This window comes from Mirounga angustirostris, unplaced genomic scaffold (genome assembly GCF_029215605.1).
Source record: "Mirounga angustirostris isolate CCGP_5_RB_7025 unplaced genomic scaffold, mMirAng1.0.hap1 SCAF_7, whole genome shotgun sequence".
NCBI lineage: Eukaryota > Metazoa > Chordata > Mammalia > Carnivora > Phocidae > Mirounga > Mirounga angustirostris.
In genome coordinates, this window is record NW_026991715.1 from 42,936,546 (window position 1) to 42,956,142 (window position 19,597).

The 19,597-nt window shown below is 41.1% G+C and overlaps 1 protein-coding gene across 1 annotated transcript in view; it reads left to right on the forward strand.

The window, feature by feature from the left end:
- Positions 1–256: 256 nt before the first annotated feature.
- The window catches only part of MAP3K1 (mitogen-activated protein kinase kinase kinase 1), a 75,194-nt gene continuing 55,853 nt past the window's right edge, over positions 257–19,597 (forward strand). Inside the window, exon 1 of the mRNA XM_045895085.2 lies at positions 257–760. Coding sequence (XP_045751041.1) covers positions 279–760 — 482 coding nt within the window. The 5' untranslated portion in view covers positions 257–278. The remainder of the gene's footprint in view (positions 761–19,597) is intronic.

Genomic DNA, 19,597 nt, shown 5'->3' on the forward strand with positions numbered 1-19,597 from the left:
GTCCCAGCCCATTTCGCCGGCCCGCGCGCGACGCCGGGCGCACAGCCCACTCCTTCCACCTGCTCCCCGCCATCCCACCCCCACCCCCACGCCCCCGGGCCGGAGCCGGTGCGCCTGCCAGACCGTCCAGGCCAAGCACCCGGCGGGCCCTGCTCACGCAGTTGGCGCAGGCGGCTCTACGCTAGCGGCGCAGCGCCCGCCGGTCCGCCCTCCCCCTGCGCTCTCCCCGCCCCCTCCCTCCCTCGCAGGGGCCGAGCGAATGTAGCCCGCGAGAGAAAATGGCGGCGGCGGCGGGGAATCGCGCCTCGTCGTCGGGATTCCCGGGCGCCGGGGCGGCGAGCCCCGAGGCGGGCGGCGGCGGAGGGGCTCTCAAGGCGAGCAGCGCGCCCGCGGCAGCCGCGGGACTGCTGCGGGAGGCGGGCAGCGGGGGCCGCGAGCGGGCTGACTGGCGGCGGCGGCAGCTGCGCAAAGTGCGGAGTGTGGAGCTGGACCAGCTGCCGGAGCCGCCGCTCTTCCTCGCCGCCTCGCCGTCGTCCTCTTCCACTTCCCCGTCGCCGGAGCCCTCGGAAGCGGCGGCGGGCGGGAGCGGTTTCCAGCCTGTGGCGGTGCCGCAGTCTCACGGAGCCGCGAACCGTGGCGGCGCCCACCCTCTGGAGCCCGCGGCCGCACAGGACAGCGGCGCCCCGAGCCCCGCGGGGGCCGAGCCCGGGGAGAAGCGGACGCCCGCCGCCGAGGCGCCTCCTGCAGCGGCCCCCGCCGGGTGAGCAGCGAGGCCGGAACGCGACGAGGACTTGGGGGGCGGGCGGACAGACGAGGGCAATGAATGAACCCCGGGCACCGCGCACTGCGTCCCGGGGCTCCGCGCAGCGAGGCTGCGCGCCGCTCGCCGGGATCCGAGCCCTCGGGCACCCCCTTTGACCCCTCCGGCGTCGGGCGGCGGCCCGGACCTGGCCTGGGGGACGGAACGGGGACCCGGGGCGGGACGTGCCGGAGAGTTTGTTATTGTTTGCAGACATGTGACAGGCGTGCGAGCCGCGCTGCAGGGACCCGTTGAGATAAGGTGTGGGGCCCCGGGCTGGCTTTGTGGGGCTCCCGGAATCGGGACTCTCTGAGGTGACCCGGCGCGGGACCCTGGCGCTGCCTAGGGGCTGGGCTGGGCGGCGGCGCCCCCAGATGAGAGTCCCGGGATCGCTGGGGGTGAGGCCCGAGCCTGCAGACAGGCGGTGGTCAAAAAAGGGGCGGGGTGGGTGCGGAGCCCAGCCTTAGGCCGGGTAGGGGGGCTGGGGCGTCGGGAAACGCCGTGAGGTACACCGGGCCTTGACAGGCAGAGCCCCTCGTCAGGTACCCGGGCCCGCCCGGGAGCCGGCCGTAGGCGGTACGGCCGCGGGGCGCTCGGGGTGGAAGGCTCTGTAACGCCTGTCAAAGCGGTGTGGGCGGGCGGGCGAGCGGGCGGGCTACAAACCCGGGGACTTGGAATATTTTAGGACTTGGGTTTTCTCATTGCGTCCCTCAGGGGCTCTACATGTTCTTGGGAATGCGCGCAGCGCCACTAAAACTTGAGTGACTTCTGTTTGGAGTTTGAATTTGGCCTTTGAAGTTTGCATTTGGCGGAGTGGTGTAAGAGCCAGGACCGGATGTGTCAGCCATTCAGTTTCAAAGCAGTGGTGACTGCTCCCCGCAGCCTCTCCGGCGTGGCTGGGGACCGCGGCTGGGGTGCGGTGCTTCCTGCTCGTGCAGCTGCGCGGGCTACCCGCCGGCTGCGGGATTCCGGGGACCACAGTGCAGTGGGCTTCGGCTCAGATAGTCCTACGTGCCTATGCATTACGGTACGTGTAAGGTAACAGACCAGCCGTTCTTGGCCTGACACTTTGTTGGCAACTGGAAATCTTTATGTTAAAGGAAATTCTTTTAAGTGTGACAGTCGTAATCCTTGTTTTTAGGAAATCTGACTAGTGTTTGCACAGCGTAGTCTTGATGAGTATTTTGAGTTGCTGGAAATGTTTTCGTGATAGTTAACCATTGCCCTGTAGAGTTTCCTGACCTTTATTCTGGGTATTTTAAAGACTGTGTCTTATATTTGTTTCCCTTGTGAGACGAATTTGACAATAGGAATCCTTGGTTTGGGTTAATTATCTAAAGTGCTTTGGCACTTTCTGAGCTTGATATTTTTATTTATTTAAAACCACAGTTCATTTATTACCAGGAAGTTGCACACCCCACCAAAAAACAAAAAACAGAAAACCCTAAAAATTATGGTCAACACTGTGCCATGGCAATCTCGAGAGGAAAGGAGATTTGTGGCTGTGATAGTTATCTGTGTGTGCACTTGTAAATATAAGTTAGTGTTACAAGAGCTAAGTTTCTCTACACTTTCCTGCTTCTGTCAAGATTGGATTAAAACCTCACTAGAATAATTCTTTGAAGGCAGTTAGTACTACAAATGAGCTCCAGATAAAAATATTAAACCTTAAATTTTAGAAGTTAATTTTATCTGTTCTTATGAGAGCAACTTTTTGAATACAGTAAATAATTTAGTGTCAGCATTCTAGTCCTGTTGATGAGCTATGACTACAGTAGAGGAGCAACCACTGTAAAAATAATGTATAGAAGTTGTTTAGAGTTGCCTCCACACAAAATAAGACTAAGGTGGAGGCAGATAGAATTGAGGAACTGAGTAACCCATGTTTAATTTTTGCATGTTATAATATAGGTGGTTTTGCCCTCTTAGTTGAAGGAGTGGATTATAATGCAGTGTGTGAAATAAGGAGCTAATCAGCATAATCATTTTTAAAAAATGAATTTCACTAGCCAGAATGCTGTTTATTCACCCCAAATGTAATACCTACAGACTTCGTTTATAGTAAAATGTTGATTCTCTAAGCTTGAAAATACAGTGATTTTTCCTTCTAGTTCCTTGTCTGTGGGGTTGAAGTTCATTTGCATCTATTGGTATAAATACTTTGATTATAAAGAGTTCAGTGAACTTTACATTTTACTTTTTTGACAGTAGTTTCATTTGTACTTTCTGGAGAAAAATATAGCACTGAGATTTTGAAGTATTTTAATGTTTCAGGAGTACTATGGGTCTGGAGTTCCCTTCTGTCTAAAGACCTGTTGTATTTTTAAAAGAGAGTTCTATGATTTTTAATTTCAGAATTTCCTTCAGTTTTTTTGATCTTTAGATGTAGAAACTGTTCTGAAAATGTGGAAAATAAATTTGTGAAGTATAAATTGTGTAAGTTATATTCATATTAAAAATAAAAGATTTTATGTCTGTCCCTCTCCTTTAGGGTAATAATTGAAATCAATGAAGTTTTGTGCCTGTAAGTGCCGCCCAAGGGTTTGGAATTTTAACTTATATTACAGAATTAGGAACTTTTTCTTCCTATTTATTGTTTCTGAAGAAAAATTACAGTGTTACTTTCCATTGAACAGGCTGTTGTGAGTTTGGTAGATATAATTACTCTATCCTATTTTTGTAACTTAAAAAAACCCTATCAATTTGCTGGCCCCATGAAAGAACAAGATATGCTGTACTTGTTAATGTTAGTTTTTGTTTAAAACTAAAGCCATTTCATAGGCTGCTTTTATATCCTCATATAGCCCCCAGCTTTCACTTCCTTTTAGAAGCTGCTAGGTTAAAAATATAATTTAGTGACTTTTTACTAGAGGAGATATAGGAACATTATTATCTAAAAATAAGTTGTAAAAAATTAAGTTGGTGATTTTATGAAACAATAGAAGTAGTTACATAAGGTAACTTATGTGAATGTGTAAGTTTCATAGTTATGAATTGTCTACAAATTCTGTTTTAAATCAGGTAAGAACATTAATGCATTCTTCATTATACTTAACCTTATTAAATGTAATTCTGAAAGAAAAATATCAGAGCTATAGTTGTTGCCAACTTTTGTTTTATTTTCATATCTGATTTTGGCAAGGGTGACTGGTTAACCAACATTCCTTAATGTATGATTTCCAGTACATTATAATAACTCCATTTGTTAGATACAAAAACCAGGAAGTAGCCCTGTTCATTGATACTCTTTCCTGTCTTCTATAGCACCTCCAGCATATGTTGCATGTCTTAGAAATGGTCACTGACTTACTGACTTGAAGATTTCAAAACATAGAAAGAAAGGAGTGTTCTTTGTTTTGAAGAGAGCAAAATAACCAGCTACAGCTTGCCTAGGCTGTCTGCTCATCAGTCCTTGACACTGGCTATAAGCATTCCAGAAGAAGAAATAATGGGGTGGCAAGGCAGTTAATGGTGAATGGATTCCCCTGAGGGAAAATATAGGGCATTCAGAAGTACTCTGAGTGAGAAAGGACAACTTTTGCATTTGTTACCCATTTTCTTGGGTTGAGAGGTATTTCTCTATAAAGAAGGCAATAGAAAAACGTGGCATGGAACAGTAATGGTCTCCAGAGGCTGCTTCAGAACTACACTATATTGCACCTCTAACCTTGGGAACACTTTGCCTATGGTGGTTTTCCTCAGTCCTTTCCTCTTTTTATATCCTAAGTCAAAAGTTAGAGCTACTTAAAAATGTAAATGGGTAGAAGATTAATGTGAGGAAATGTGCAGTTTTAGGAACAGACCCAACAAATAATTTAAGAACATTTTTAAACATGAAAGAAGTAACCAGGAACAGAATTAAAGTAAATGGTTCGTTGCAAAACAGTGAGATTAGTCAGGTGCTCTTCTTACAGCAAGATTATAAGAGGATTTTAGCTGTGGCTAAAACATGTTCATTGAGTATACAGATATGTTTGGATTCCTTTTATGTAGTCACCTTTCTTGCCTTCTGCAGGTCAGGCCAGTTGTATATAGTATCTCATTTCATTATCACTACAGCCCTCCAAGGCATTGTAATTTCTGTTTTCAAGAGAGGGAAACTCATTTGTGATGCTAAAGCTCTGTGATCACATAACTAGAAGACAGAGCCAGGTCAGTCTGACTCCACAGTTCATTTCTTTCCACCATCTATGCTGCTTTTATTTTTCCAAATTAATAATTAAATTGATAATTTTTAAGGAGGAATTTGTTCTGCAGGAGTCATAATAAACATAATAGGTCTCTACCCAGTGCCATTGCCAATATATTTGTCTCTTTATATGTATATACTGCATAGCTTTCTGTAACTGGCCTTGTATATGTAATACAAGTAGACTGTACTTAGATCACCTTATTGTGTTAGGCAAGGAGAATAATTGATTCACGTTGAGTGTTAGATTTTTTTGATTTGTGCTGTATTATAAGTGGAGGGAATTAAAGAAGGTGAAATTAACATCACTCATGAATCTTAATCATCACACATGGAGAGAAATTCTTCCAGTACAGTTGTACCCTGCTCCTTTATTATTTTTTATTTCATTCGTCCAAGGTTTACAGATCTCTACAAGATGATGGTCTGGGTAGTAGAGAAAAAGATCATTGATGCATGGCCTCTGTTTCTCTTGGTAGGTTCTAGTATGAACGTGTTTAACAGTACTATATTAAGTGCTTTAAGAGAGATGGGAATACAGAGAAACTCCCAGATTAAAAACTAGTGCCCTGAGTCTCATCTACAATCTTCCACACTATATTCCTATAGTGAATACAGTGTTATCTCCCTAACTTCCTGAGGAATTAATTGGCCTTCCAGGCTAGTAGTTAAGGGTGGTGCCTTTGTTCTGCTTTCTGCTTGTATGTTTGGGCTGCTAGTTTTTGCTCCTTTACTTTGGTCTCTTTCCCCTTTCTTAGGACAGGTATATGCTGTAGTTTTTCTATTTCCAGAGTAATGGAAAAAGGAATCTAGATATAGATTAGTTTCAAACTATTTCTGCCTACGCTCTTAAGAGGAATATGTACGGAACTGCGAGTTCAGATGTGTTTTTTTTTTCTTTCTTGAAAGAGAACATTAAAAGGGGGTATGGAGAGCAAGGAACTCAATATATACCAATGGTGGTTTTAAAATTTAGTCTTTATTATTAGTAACAGCAACTCTGCTAGTTAAGAAAACGTTAGGGGATGCCTGGGTGGCTCAGTCGGTTAAGCATCTGCCTTCGGCTCAGGTCATGATCCCAGGTTCCTGGGATGGAGTTCCGCATGGGGCTCCTTATTCAGCAGGGAGCCTGCTTCTCCCTCTGCCTGCCACTCCCCCTGCTTGTGCATGCTCTCTCTCTCTGACAAATAAATAAATAAAATCTTAAAAAAAAAAAAAGAAAGAAAACGTTAGGAAATGTCACATATGCTCTAGAATGTAAGATAATCAAAAAAATATCCTTATATTCATTTACTCTATGGCATATCATAGTTGGTTTAGTTAGGTATGTTTAGGTATGGAAGGGAGTTCTGTATTGTTAGTGATTGAATCCTTTGGAATACCAGTCTGGTTAGTTTGGTTTAATAGATTGAGATGTCAGAGTGCCAAGAACTGTTAAGTTATTAATACCCACCAAGCATATATTTCTGAGTACAGTCTGACACCCAGGAATTATTAATGAGGCCATCGGACCTCTTGAAGACTGGGGGAAGTCCTTGGAGCTTACACAGTGCTGTAGTTAGTGCATTAACTAAGTTTATCACATGAAAATATAGTGATGATGAGTGTATATGGAATAAGGAGAGAGTAGATACTGGGTGGAGACTTTGCCCTGACAAATAGACATGATCATTACCTTTTGTTATTGCCTAAATAGTCACTTAACTGATATATTATCAAATAATCTTCAACTGGTCCTACAGCATTCTGATACTAAATATCCGTTATTAACAAATGAGGAACTCTGTCTTACTATTTATTCCACTGCCTAGTACCTAGACTAGTGTCTGACACCCATGAATATTAGGTGCCCATAAATGTTAGGATGAATTAATTTTCCCGAAGTGGTTATTTTTAAATTACTATATCTGAAGATTACAATTTACTTTGATGTGATTTTAATCATCGTCTAGTTTAAGGCAAGTTTTGAAGGTAAGAACTGTTTCTTATGTTGATAGTAGCAGTAGGTGGTATTTAGCAGTCAGTGGTTGATAATATTGACTGATTTTATATAACGTAAAACTTAAAATAATTATTTTAATAGCTAAGTGTAGTTACAAAGTAATTAGAGTCATGCTCAAACTGTCAAATACTGAGAAAATTGAGTTTCTGATACTTGAAGTAACTAGTTATTGGGCTAATGGGTAACCTTCCTGATTTTCTTCTTAACCTTGGCAGTTCTTCCTTGGTGGCCCATCATCACCCTCTGGAACATAAATATTAAAAGATCCTTAGGGTGATCCTAGGGCCTCTGTCATTTTGTCTTCTCCATTCCCACCATTAATGCCTCTAGATAGTTATTGACCATTCACAAGTGATTGCAGAATTTGTTTTCCTAGCCATGACCTTTCCTAAACTCCAGACCTACACCTAACTGTGTGACATAGCCATACTCAGATATCTAAAATAAAATTCAGGGTTTTCCCTACACCTTGTCCTACTAATATATTCTCTGCTCATGAAATGGCAGAACCAGAACCTAGGAGTTACCCTTGACCACTCCTTGTATTTAGTCCACCATCAGAGCCTGGGGATTTGACCCTGTTACCACATCCCAAGGCCAGACTTGGATGGTCTCTTACTTGGACTGATGTAGTAGCCTCCTGACTTGCTCCCTGTAGCCTCCTTTCTCCCTTCCCATCTGTTCTCCATATTATATGGCCAGAGTGATCATTTTAAAATGTTAATCTGATTATAACAATGTTCCTCTAGAAAAGTAAGTAAGATTAAGTATAAAAACTTTCAAAAGCTTGCCATTTGGTTAAAGACCAGAGAATCCTTATCATGCCCTACTCAATCCCTGCCCTGTCTGGCCCTTGCTGCCTCTCCAGGCTCATCTCAAATCACACTTGCCCTTGTTCTCTGCAGGATTGCCTTCTTTCATTTCTTCAAACTCAGCACACCACCTCCTGCCATAGGGCTTTGGCATGCACTGCATGCTCCCTCTGCTGGAACACTTTCCCCAGTCCCAAGTCAGCACTTCATTGTTCGTATCTTAGCCCCCTGATAGCTCTTCAGGGAAGCTCTTCCCTGATCTCCCAGACTGGCTTCACAGCACAGTGTCCTTACTCTCAGTGTTGTGATTTTACATTTGTTATCTCATCTGATAAATGGCTGTCTTCTCCAGAAGACTGTAAGACCTGAGTGGGCAGTGCCTGTGGCTGGATAGCGACCCAGCACCTAGCAAAATGCCTGGCCCATAGTTGCCCGTTGGTAAATATTTGTGGAATAAATGAGTAAGGATAATAATGACCTGAAAAGTTCAACCTCATAGATCATTTGTTTAACACCTTTGGGCAGACGTAGTCTAGGTCCTAGCTGAGACAGGATTACACAGCAAAAGCCTAGATGATTGGTGTGGCCTAATTCTCAGTTTGTGATAGATTCATTGGGAGGTATCTGGACTGTAAGACCTGCCAAGTGCCTTGAGTGAGGTAGGACAGCTTAATGTGGCATGGAGGAAATAGCTATATAGTAGTCCATGCCTCCCCTTTCCATGGTTTCACTTTCTGAGGCTTTGGTTACCTGCGGTCAGTCACGGTCTGAAAGCAGATGATCCTCCTCCTGACACATCATCAGAAGGTCATTAGTAGTTTAATGCTTCATCACAATGCCTACGTCATTCACCTCACTTCATGTCATTGTGTAGCCATTTTATCATGTTACATCATCACAAGAAGGGTGAGTGCTGTACAGTAAGATTTTGAGAGTGACCACCATTCACATAACTTTTTAAAAAGTATATTGCAATAATTGTTCTATTTTATCAGTTATTGTTACTCTCTTACTGTGCCTAATTTATAAATTAAACTTTATCATAGGTATGTATGTATAGGAAAAAACATTGTATATATAGGGTTTGGGACTATCTGTGGTTTCAGGCATCACCTGGGGTCTTGCAATGTGTCCCTAGTGGATAAGGGGAGACTGCTGTACTGCGTGATAATCTGCTATAGGTTTGAAGAGTTTACTATCTGTATGTGATTCTTTTGCACTTACTAGGGAGGTGAAAATGGGTGTGTATGTATATTTATGTATATATGATATCTATACTCAGGTTCATATTCATATATACATAAATATATACATAAAGGTTATGCATTATTATAATTCATTTTTTCAAATTCTCAGAATGTTATATAAGCTCAAGATGCCATTTTAGGGTTTTTGTCCCTTGAGTATTTATTTGAGTATATTTATGTATATATGAGTATAAATATGCTCAAAAAGGTGTTATGCATTAATGTAATTGTTCTCTTTCAAGTACTTACTTATAATGTAAACTTAAAATACCACTTCTGGGATTCTTGTCCCAATAACCCTACTGTCATGCAAAATTAATTTTTTATTAATATAAATTCATCTTGGAGTAAATAGAAGTTCACGTTTGCATTGAAGAAAAGATTTGCTAAGCAAATACTGTATGAAATTTTAGGAACCAAGAGGCCACGTAACAGAAAACACTTTAAAGTTTACTGGTGGTAACTAAATCCTACAGCCTCCCTTATCTAGAACATGGTTTAGTACTAAGAAGTAAGGAAAAAAGGCTCTCAGCCGCCAAAGGGCCTGTAACGAAATCTGTCCTTTGAAGTTCTTTGATTTTACGCTTAACAAGAGTTTCAAGGGCATTGGCTCAGGATTCACTGACACTTATTTAAGATATTATTCTTGTGGTCTTGTCCATTTGGTGTCCCCAACACACAGTGATCAAAAGCAGCCAATTAGAAAGACTAGCAGTACGAGGAAGAGACAGGTTCCCTGATGGCCGCAGTATAGACAGAGAGACTTGACAGCAGGAGAGGAGAGGGAGGGAGAAGAGGACATCACAGCATTGCTGTCAGGGGACACCTGGTGTGGGAACATTCATTTCCACATATCTGGATAGCTTCTCAGATTATAGATTTATTAAATGACAGAACTTTCCACATTACTTTTTGGGTACCAGTTTCCTTATATAGAATGAGTGTGATCAGGATTGTTTGTTTTTATAATGGCGAGTGTGGCTCATCATTACAAGCTTGTGTTTCTGTTTACTCAGTGAACTGAATTAGAAGGCCTATTATATTTTAAGTAGGATTTCCATTCGAGATAGTTGTAGAAAGTATTTTGATCCTCAAAATGGTAAGTTCTAAGTTACCTAGAAGAGGTAGTCCTATGGCCTTGAATAAATGAAGTGTTCTTTAGAATTGCATAAAATTGGAGGGTACTCAGTAGAAATGTCGTGTGGATTGTCTGTATGGGAAAATCTTTTTTGCTTTATTTGTGGGACCGAGTCATTTTATACCCTGCAGTTTCTTTAAGATGCTTATTAATCACCACCACTGGTATACACTGACCTTTGTCCTAGTGAGACTGTGAGGAGTCAGGCAGTAAGCTCCAACTTTGTAACATTGATCAAGTTACTTGATGACTGCAAGTTTTTTGGTTTAATTACTTCAAAAACATTCTTCATGTCTGTATGCTCTAAGATGAAGAGTGTTTTGAAACAGACATTTCATTTCTTTTTTCTCCTTCAAGATAATGAGTTGGCTACATCTCTTATTTTCTGGATTTCTGTTAGTATTCTTAAATTCTGCTTGTGTAATAAGTAAGATTCTTTTTTTTTTTAATATTTTATCTATTTATTTGACAGAGAGAGAGAGATAGTGAGAGCAGGAACACAAGCAGGGGGAGTGGGAGAGGGAGAAGCAGGCTTCCCGCCAAGCAGGGAGCCCGATGCGGGGCTCGATCCCAGGACCCTGGGATCATGACCTAAGTCGAAGGCAGACGCTTAACGACTGAGCCACCCAGGCGCCCCATAAGTAAGATTATTTTCATTGAAACTTAAATTTTATAAAAGATGTGACAAATTTATGTAGATATTAATATTCCTGAAAAAGTTTTAGTGTTTTAATCTAAATTTATTTTGAATTTTGAAAATATGTTTCAATTACTCTGGTAATTTATAGTATCAAACCTCATTAATATAATTATTAGACAATCCTCTTGAAAGCAACAGAAGAATTTTTTTTAAAACTTACATCTTTATCATTTAACAAAAAGGACTGTACATTGTAGACTACTATAGGCTTTGCTTTTTTCTTGACAGTATTTTGTTATCTTGATACACATAGAGCTGTCTTTTTAATGACTGAATAATATTCCATCTTATGAATGTCACATCAGCCAGTTTCCTGTTTTTAGACATATATAGTTTGTTTTTGGATTGTTAAATTAAGCTTCAGTGACTACCATTGTATATACATTTTCATATATTTGTGCATCTAGTTCTATAAAACAAATATTCAGAAGTGGAATTGCTGAGTCAAAGGACATGCATATTTAAAATTCGATTCTATAGCTGAAGTGCCCCGTCAAACATTGTACCAGTTTATATTTACCTCACAGTATGTGAGACTGCCCATGGCCCCACATTTTGGCCAACATTGCATATCATCAGTCTTTCATTTTTTGCCAGTTTGGTAGATGAAAGATGGTTTCTTATCCTAATTTACATTTCTTAGCTTTTTAGCATCATTGTACAACTTGTCCTATTTATTATCAGTTTCATATTTTTTGGTATATTTCCTTTCACACGTGAGTAAGAATTGTTTATTTTTTCTTACTGGTTTGTAATCATCCTTTGTATATTAGAATTTTAGCTCTGACATGTATTGGAATTGTTCCCTCCACTTCTGTGTTGTGAGTTACGAATTTCAGTTATAGTATTTTTCCATAAAGAAACTTTAATTATTTTTTCAAATTTCAGTTCTTTCTTTTCATTATTTCTGTCTAGGTCTTAAAGAATGGCCCAGAGATGCAGTGCTGAATTGTACCTAAGAGTACAGATGCATGAATTCTAATCAGAGTTTCACCACTATCAAGTAGGGTAACCGGACAGTTACTTAGCTTCTTTGCACTTCAGTTTTCTTAGCTGTGACATGAAGATACCACTTCGTAGTTGTTGCAAAGACTGTGTGTTTGTATAGTTCTTCAAACAGTGCTTGGTGCATGGTAAACACTGTATAAGTAATAACTATTATTATTCCCAAGTGCAGAATTATCACAATTCACCAGTGTTTTCTAATATGTTTTATGTATTAAAAAATATATTTTTATATATTTATTTGAGTGAGAGAGAGAGAGCATGCGAGGGGTAGAAGGAAAGGGAGAGAGAATCTCAAGCAGAATCCATGCTGAGCGCAGAGCCTGATGCAGGGCTCAGTCTCACAAGCCTGAGATCAGAATTGAGCCCAAACCAAGAGTTGGATGCTTAACCAACTGAGCCACCCAGGTACCCCTATTTTTATGTATTTTAAAAAAATACTTTAACCTTTGATCTATCTGAAGTTTAAGGGGTGACAGAGGGCTCTAACTTAATTTTTTCCAAATGACTAGGTGTTCCAGCACTGTTAATTGACAAAAAAATCCCCTTTATCATACACTAAATTTTCAAGCATTTGGAAGTTCCCAAGTATATTTCTTTATTCCAGATCTTTTTCTTACACGAGGGGCCTAAACTCCTAAATAATCACATTTCAAGTTTTGTACAAAGATTAAAAGAAAGTCACTGACTAAAGAGAAGGGATATATTAGATTATTAACTATATGTTTGCTGACTCGTTCTGATTAATATTTTGGTTCCTGGAATGTCTTAGCTTCAGTGACAGAACCCTGCATCCAACTGCCTCTGGGATAGCTTCTCTAGAAGGTACAGTCTGGCAGGCACTGCCGCTGCCATGTGTCCAGACTGAATCCCTGTCCTCCCCAGCCTTCCTATCCTCTCCCTTAGATTTCTTGGTTGTTTGGGATGCCTGTTGGTAATTCCTGCCACCGTCCCCCTAATTACTGTGCTCTTACTCTACTGGCTTTCTCATCTTCAGCATCCAAGCAGTCTCCACTTCCAGTGTTCCCAGTTCTCTGCTAACTTTGGAATCTACACCACAGCTGCTAACCCTGGGTCACACCACTGTCACCTCATCCCAATTCTTGCAAAGCTTCCTTTGTAACTAGTCTCCTGCTTTTAGACATGTCTTCCTGTCTTTTCCCTACACTGCAGTTAGAGTGGGGCTTCTACAATGCAGGTCTGACCGTGACACTTCTGTCCACGAAACTTTCCTTCATCCTCAGAATGAAGTCCAGACTCCTTATTGTAGCTCAGAAGCCTCTGGTGACCAGCTCTGCTCCCCTCTTCACTCCCTCTTCCAGGACACCCTGCTCCAGACATCCATGTTCCTCCATGTTCATATTGTTTTCTCAGCTCGCCCCTTTTTTCTCAGTGTGCTGTTTCCCTTATCTGGAATACTCATTTCATCTCCACTGTGAGATGTTTTTAAATATGTTTTTATTCCCTTTGCAATAAAGAATTATTGGTATTCTACTAAATATAAATGCGGCTATTTGGAGAAGTCAGTACTGTATTGTGAATTCTGGTGAACTCTTTAGAGTTCTTCAGTATCTGAATTAGATTTGCCACTTTTAAACCTCTTCAGTTTTTCCTCTGTCACTGCATACATGGTCATGTCTTACTGAACGGCAGTGTTTACAAAGAGTTGTTTGGAAAGTATACATTATTGTAAAGTGAGTCAGATTTTTCCATTTGTATTAAAATTTCAAAGGTGCAATGTCAGGAAAATATTTTGGTGCCATACAGTGTATTGCTGTCTTTGAGAATAATCCAAGACCATCTCCAGTCAGAGAACAAACATGCTCCAGTGCTGCAAGCGCAGGGCTTGACTGTGTCGGGGCAACATGATCACAAGGTTTACATCGGCTGCCTGGCCTCCTCAGGCAAGGTTCCAGGGAGCTAATGGGCTATAGGAAGACAGGCATGTCAGATGTGGGGTCATTTGAAATCTCTTTTTGTCTGGTCTGTGGCTGTCTCTCTAGAGAAACCAAAGGGCAGAGTAGTGAACATGCCAGGGCGAATGCCCATTGCCAGTGCTCTTATGCCCCCTGATGCCACCACTGTGTGTGCCTTCAGGAGCACTCTGAGTGACTGCTGTGAGCCAGGCACCAAGGTTCTAGGAACCCAGCAGGGATGATGCCTGTGAAGGAGTTTAACAAGGTAACAGGCTACTGATGACAGGGTCTGTGCAGGCCTTCGTCAGCAGGGAGTGAGGCGGGTATAGGGAGGGTATTCTGGGAAATGGGAGGTCCGTGCCAAGTCTCAAAGAATGCAGAGTTGTTAAACAGGTGAAAGGGGCTTGCGGGAGGTTTTATGACCGGGGTGGCAGAGTTTGGGGGAGGAGGCCCTCTGCTGACATGGAGAACTGCAAGTATAATTCAGATAACTCTGTGTGGGTGGAGAGCAGGGTGTAGATGGGGCTCAGGAACGAAGCTGGGGACTGTCCGGAGAGCCATGCAGAGTTCTCTGCTTCCTTATTGCTCCCACTGGCCAGCCCTTAGATCTTTGTGCTTAGGACAAAATAAAAAGCTTTTGTAGTTTGACAGGCAATCACGGTGTGCTAGGAAGTGGGTCAGGAGGCGCAAAGGAGTTACATCAGAGCTGGTGCAAGATAGTCTGCAGCCACAGGTCTTTGCACTGCCAACAGCTCCCACAGTTTCAGAGGTTCACGGATTCAGAGGTATTCTCTTGTAAAACAATTCCATCCACTTTGATCCCGCATGTGGTTTTGGAACTGCCCATTTGTATTTCAGAGACGACACAGTGTAGTGATTAGGAACCTGCGTCCTAAGAGTCAGACCTTTAGCCACTTACTACTATTGGACTCCAGGGAAGTCACTTAACTTCTCTAAATTTCAGATGTTCTACCTCGAAAATGGTGTGAGCGGAGTGATTAGATGAGATAATGAAGCATGATTCTTGACCCAGAAAACTACTCAGTAAACATTAACTGTCAATAACATCACTGCAAGTAACTATGAAGACTCACTAATTAATACTTTGTACAGATAAGGATGAGGTTAAGAGACTCAAGTTTACCTTACTAGTTGCCATTAGTTTAGCAAAGGTAGTGTGTATAGAATATACATCATCTTGAGAGCAAGTTATTTTTCTTCATTATTTTGAAATTATTTGCTAGAATAATGGAAAACACAACCTTCAAAACTGTGTGATGTGGGATAAAGCATATCATTGCTAGTACATAGATCAGGGATCTCATCACTTTGTGAGGACATAAGGCTGGTCTCCTGGGTTTGGTTTTCTCATCTGTGAAAAGAAGAGATTGACTTACATAATCTCTTGGTTCCCTTAAAGCTCTAGCAACTTTCCACTAATTTAATTGGAAAATTACCTCTTGTGACTATATTTAGTTGTAATTATTGAAACAACAATTTATTTTTGAACTTACCACCTCTTGGAATTTTAAACCTGGATATCAACTCTAAGGAGAAATTCAAAGGAGAATTAATGAAGGCTCAGAAAAAAGAAATCATATTTGTTAAATGATGAGAAAATACTTACTTTTTAAAAGCCTATAACTATACTGGGAGGATAGTATTTTACAAAGTGGAGAGAAATTAGGACTGAGTAGTTAGCATGTTTGTGTTTAACAGATTCTGTTAGAGAGGAATTTTGAAAATAACTTTAAATCTAATTTTTGGGGGAGCCTGGGTGGCTCAGTCGGTTAGGTGGCTGCCTTCGGCTCAGGTTGTGATCCCGGGTTCATGGGATTGAGCCCCACATTGGGCTCCCTGCTCAGTGGGGAGCCTGCTTTTCCCTCTCCCTCTGATGCTCCCCCTGCTTGTGCTTTCTCTCGCTTTCTGTCAAATAAATAAATGTTTAAAAAAAATAAATCTAATTTTTGATAACTATACTGTTAAAAATTGTCTTTCTTTACTTCAGCTTTAGTTGTATAAGGATGGATATCCCCAGGGATGACCTCTAATAAGCAAATTCCTGCTTGGACTTTTTTCTGTGTTTATAAAGTTCTTTCCATAAATGCAAATATGTATACATACTTTCCTTTTTAGTTAAAACTTTAAAATATGTTGTTTGGTGACACTTAGTTGTATTGTTTCCTGATCATGAAAATTCAAACTTAATTGTAGTGGGCGGGGTTCTTTTCACATAATTTGAATAGAGTTGGCAATTCTTAGTAAGTATGAATTTCACTGTGGATTTTTTTTTAATCTAGTAATTTGGGGCTCAAGTTCTAGGAAAAGTTGACTTTCAAGTAGATTTGGAATAGGACTTTTTAACTGACTTAATCATTTGTGATTGTACCAACTTGAAGCATATCCATAGAAAACTCTCTTGCCCATTGCTATTCTTCATACACAGAACTGAAGCTGCTTCTAATTCATTGCTGAGCACATCCAGCACTAATTACTGTTTGTTTAGATTCCTGGTAGTGAGGAATACCTGACCCTTCCTGCTTCCATCACAACCCATACACTTAGTTCTGAATGTTGGGATCAGTTATTCACATATTTGGGAGCACTTATTACATGCTACAGGCATGTAATATTTATTTAGACAACCCGTACACTTAGTTCTGAATGTTGGGATCAGTTATTCACATATTTGGGAGCACTTATTACATGCTACAGGCATGTAATATTTATTTAGACACAGCTGCTATGAGAAATAGAGCAAGTGCTTTTGAGTCTCAATTGCATTAGCACCATTCTTCTAGCTTATTGTGATGCATTGTGATAACTAGCAGTAGTTTTTGTTACCGCTAATAAGGCAGGTAAGACTGTCATTTGCACAATGCAAACTGAAATCATCCTTCAGTTTTATAAGTGCATGGTGGAACATTTCCCTCCGCTGCAGGAGGATTTGCTAGGAGTTTTAAATATGTCAAAGATGCATGAGAACAAAGCCTTCCCTCTTGGGGCTTAGACCCATAAAGGCAGTTTTGGCACCAAAGAGAAAAGGTTTATGCTCAAGAACTTCTTGCTTTCTCTTCTCTCTCTTAATTCCTGGGCCAAGTTTTGGTGATAAGATAGAAAACCATTAGTTTCTGAAGTCAGCTTATCTCTAAATACAGCAACTTGGTAAAGAAATGTGCTCAGAATTACATTGTGTAATATAATGCTTTATTCTTATTGAAGGTTCCCCAATATACTGAATGTTGCAGATTTTAATTACTAAAAACAAATTAGTAGAAATTTCTTATCTGAGTAGATAATATGGTTGGTCATACACCAAGCCAAAATGAAATTATTTTTTCTGAGTTCTGTCTCTGTTTCATACTCCCTTGCCTACAACACATACACATCCCCTGCCCCGCCCCCAGCCCCCAAACACACATGTAGGTCTTGCCTTTTCGTTCGTGCTGACAAGTTGTTCTGGGACTTGCTATTACAAGGTCTTCAGTAAGCCACGTACACTGAATTCTTTGCTATAGCGAGGTTCCTATAATGCCATTGCACTCACACATTTTCATGTATTTCTCAGTTCTTTATTAAAAATAAATCTTTATAAATTATTTATTGAGCATTGATAGGGTTTGTCTTTGTGATCAATCTGCTCTACACTTTGAGTTACCTATACCATACTTTTACTCCTAGGCTGATTTTCTTTCCTCATGCTATTGAGTTACTTCTGCCCCAGTATATTACTTTGAGCACAGGAGCTACATTTTATATTGCCTGAAGCCAGATTGTTTTTAACTCTGTCACAAAATTTAGCCCAAAGACCTAGAAAAATACATGCTATCAGTTAGTTACTTTTGAAATACCTAATCTAGGATTGCTTTTTAAGTTTTTTAAATTTTTTATTTTTATTTTTTAAAGATTTTATTTATTTATTTGACATAGAGAGCACAAGCAGGGGGAGTGGCAGGCAGAGGGAGAGGGAGAAGCAGGTTCTCTGCTGAGGAGCCCAATGCGGGGCTTGATCCCAGGACCCTGGGATCATGACCTGAGCCAAAGGCAGCTGCTTAACCAACTGAGCCACCCATGTGCCCCTAGGATTGCTTTTTTTTAAAGTGTACTAAGGGAGATTGCCTGCATTAAAAACATTGATAATAGCACTTACATTTTGTAAAAGTTTCTGCTTAAGGGATATATTTTAAATATTCAGTTTTTTCCATATGCTTCATAGCCACATGAATCAAATCTATTTAAATACAATATTAATATTCTCTCTTCTTTCCATAAACCATTAAAATATCCTTGGAAATTTTATAATTTCATCATTCCAGCTCTTTATTCTATAACACTTTTAACTGTGAAAATGGGATAAAATCTTGGGTTTTTAGCATGATGTGTACGAATTTGGGGTTTGGACACTGTGAAGACCTGACAGCCATCACCAACTCTCCTCCAGGATTGTGTGTCATGGAGGAAATGGTGAAGTCAGCACTCTCAGCTGTTGTGGCTTTCATTTTCTGCCCAGCAGCCCGGTAGTTATTTCGGGGTCTCTCCTATAAGTCTGGGAAGTGAAACCTCACTGGGTCTTACCCTGGATCCTGGGCAAAGAGGGGTCCTCTGCTATGCTGCAGCTGAGGCCAGGGTGGACTCCCTGCCCCAGTTCAGATACCACAGAACTGCTTTTGGATAATACTCGCTCAAGATATTGACGTGTTCTGCCCTGCTGGAGCATAGAAGCCACCAGTGGGACTTTTTTAGGAGACTGGATCAGGAATGGGTGGGATGGAGAAGAGAAGGGACCGTTACTGGTGGCAGTGGTTGGGCAGCATCAGCTAGAATCAGTCTTTACAGCCAGTGGACTACAAAATTTAATCAGGCTTATTTATTACAAGGTAGTTAGACTCTGACAGAGGGAGATGGACCACAGAAGACCCAGGCCTTAATTTTTTGTTAACCCGTGATTTGTAACCTAACGTATTCCTAATTGTTCATTTTGTAATTCAAGTTTAATTGGACTAACTACCAGTGGGCCTTTAGACTGCCCTTTCAAAAAATTGGTAGTGTGTTCATTTCTGCACTTATTAAATGATATTTGGATTCATTAACTGTTTCTTTCTCTTAGAACTTTAAACATTAAAAACAACTTTGAATATTCTAGTCTTTTTACAATTGCTTATGTAGGACTAATGAAAAAAATTAGGAACAAATCAATTTTTCTTTGACCTCTCAAGGGTCAAATAGCCCAACTTAAAGGTGAGAGAATGTGGAAAATACTTTGAAAACCAAAATTATTCTGATACAGCACTTCAACTTTCTTTCCTGTTTCAGTTAAAATTAAAAGCCGAATCAAATTGCAGTTCAAATTCAAGAGTTCCTTACGGATGCATCTGATTCCTTGTTTCCCCGTTCAGCTGTTGTGTAGGGAATTTTCATGTGTCTTTAGTGGAAAGGTATTTAACCTGCTGTCCAGGAGCTGATTGTGGTAGACTAAGTATTAGCATTGGCTTACGCCAGCTGGCCTGTCCCCAGTACTGTCTTCTCAGCTCTGCAGGAGATTGAGCCAAGTACTTTAGCCTCTTTGAGTTTGTCCTCATCTATGAATTAGAAACAATACCTTTCCTACTTTTAGAATTAGAGAAGATCAAATGAGATGTTGTATGTGAAAGTGCTTTCAAAGGGTAAAAATAAAGCACTAGGATTTATGGTCCCAGCACTTTAGAATTCCAGAGTGCAAAGCACCTGCCTCCCTAAATATCACAGTAACATTAGAGATGTTCAGTCACCAACAGGGGGTTGAGCAGAGC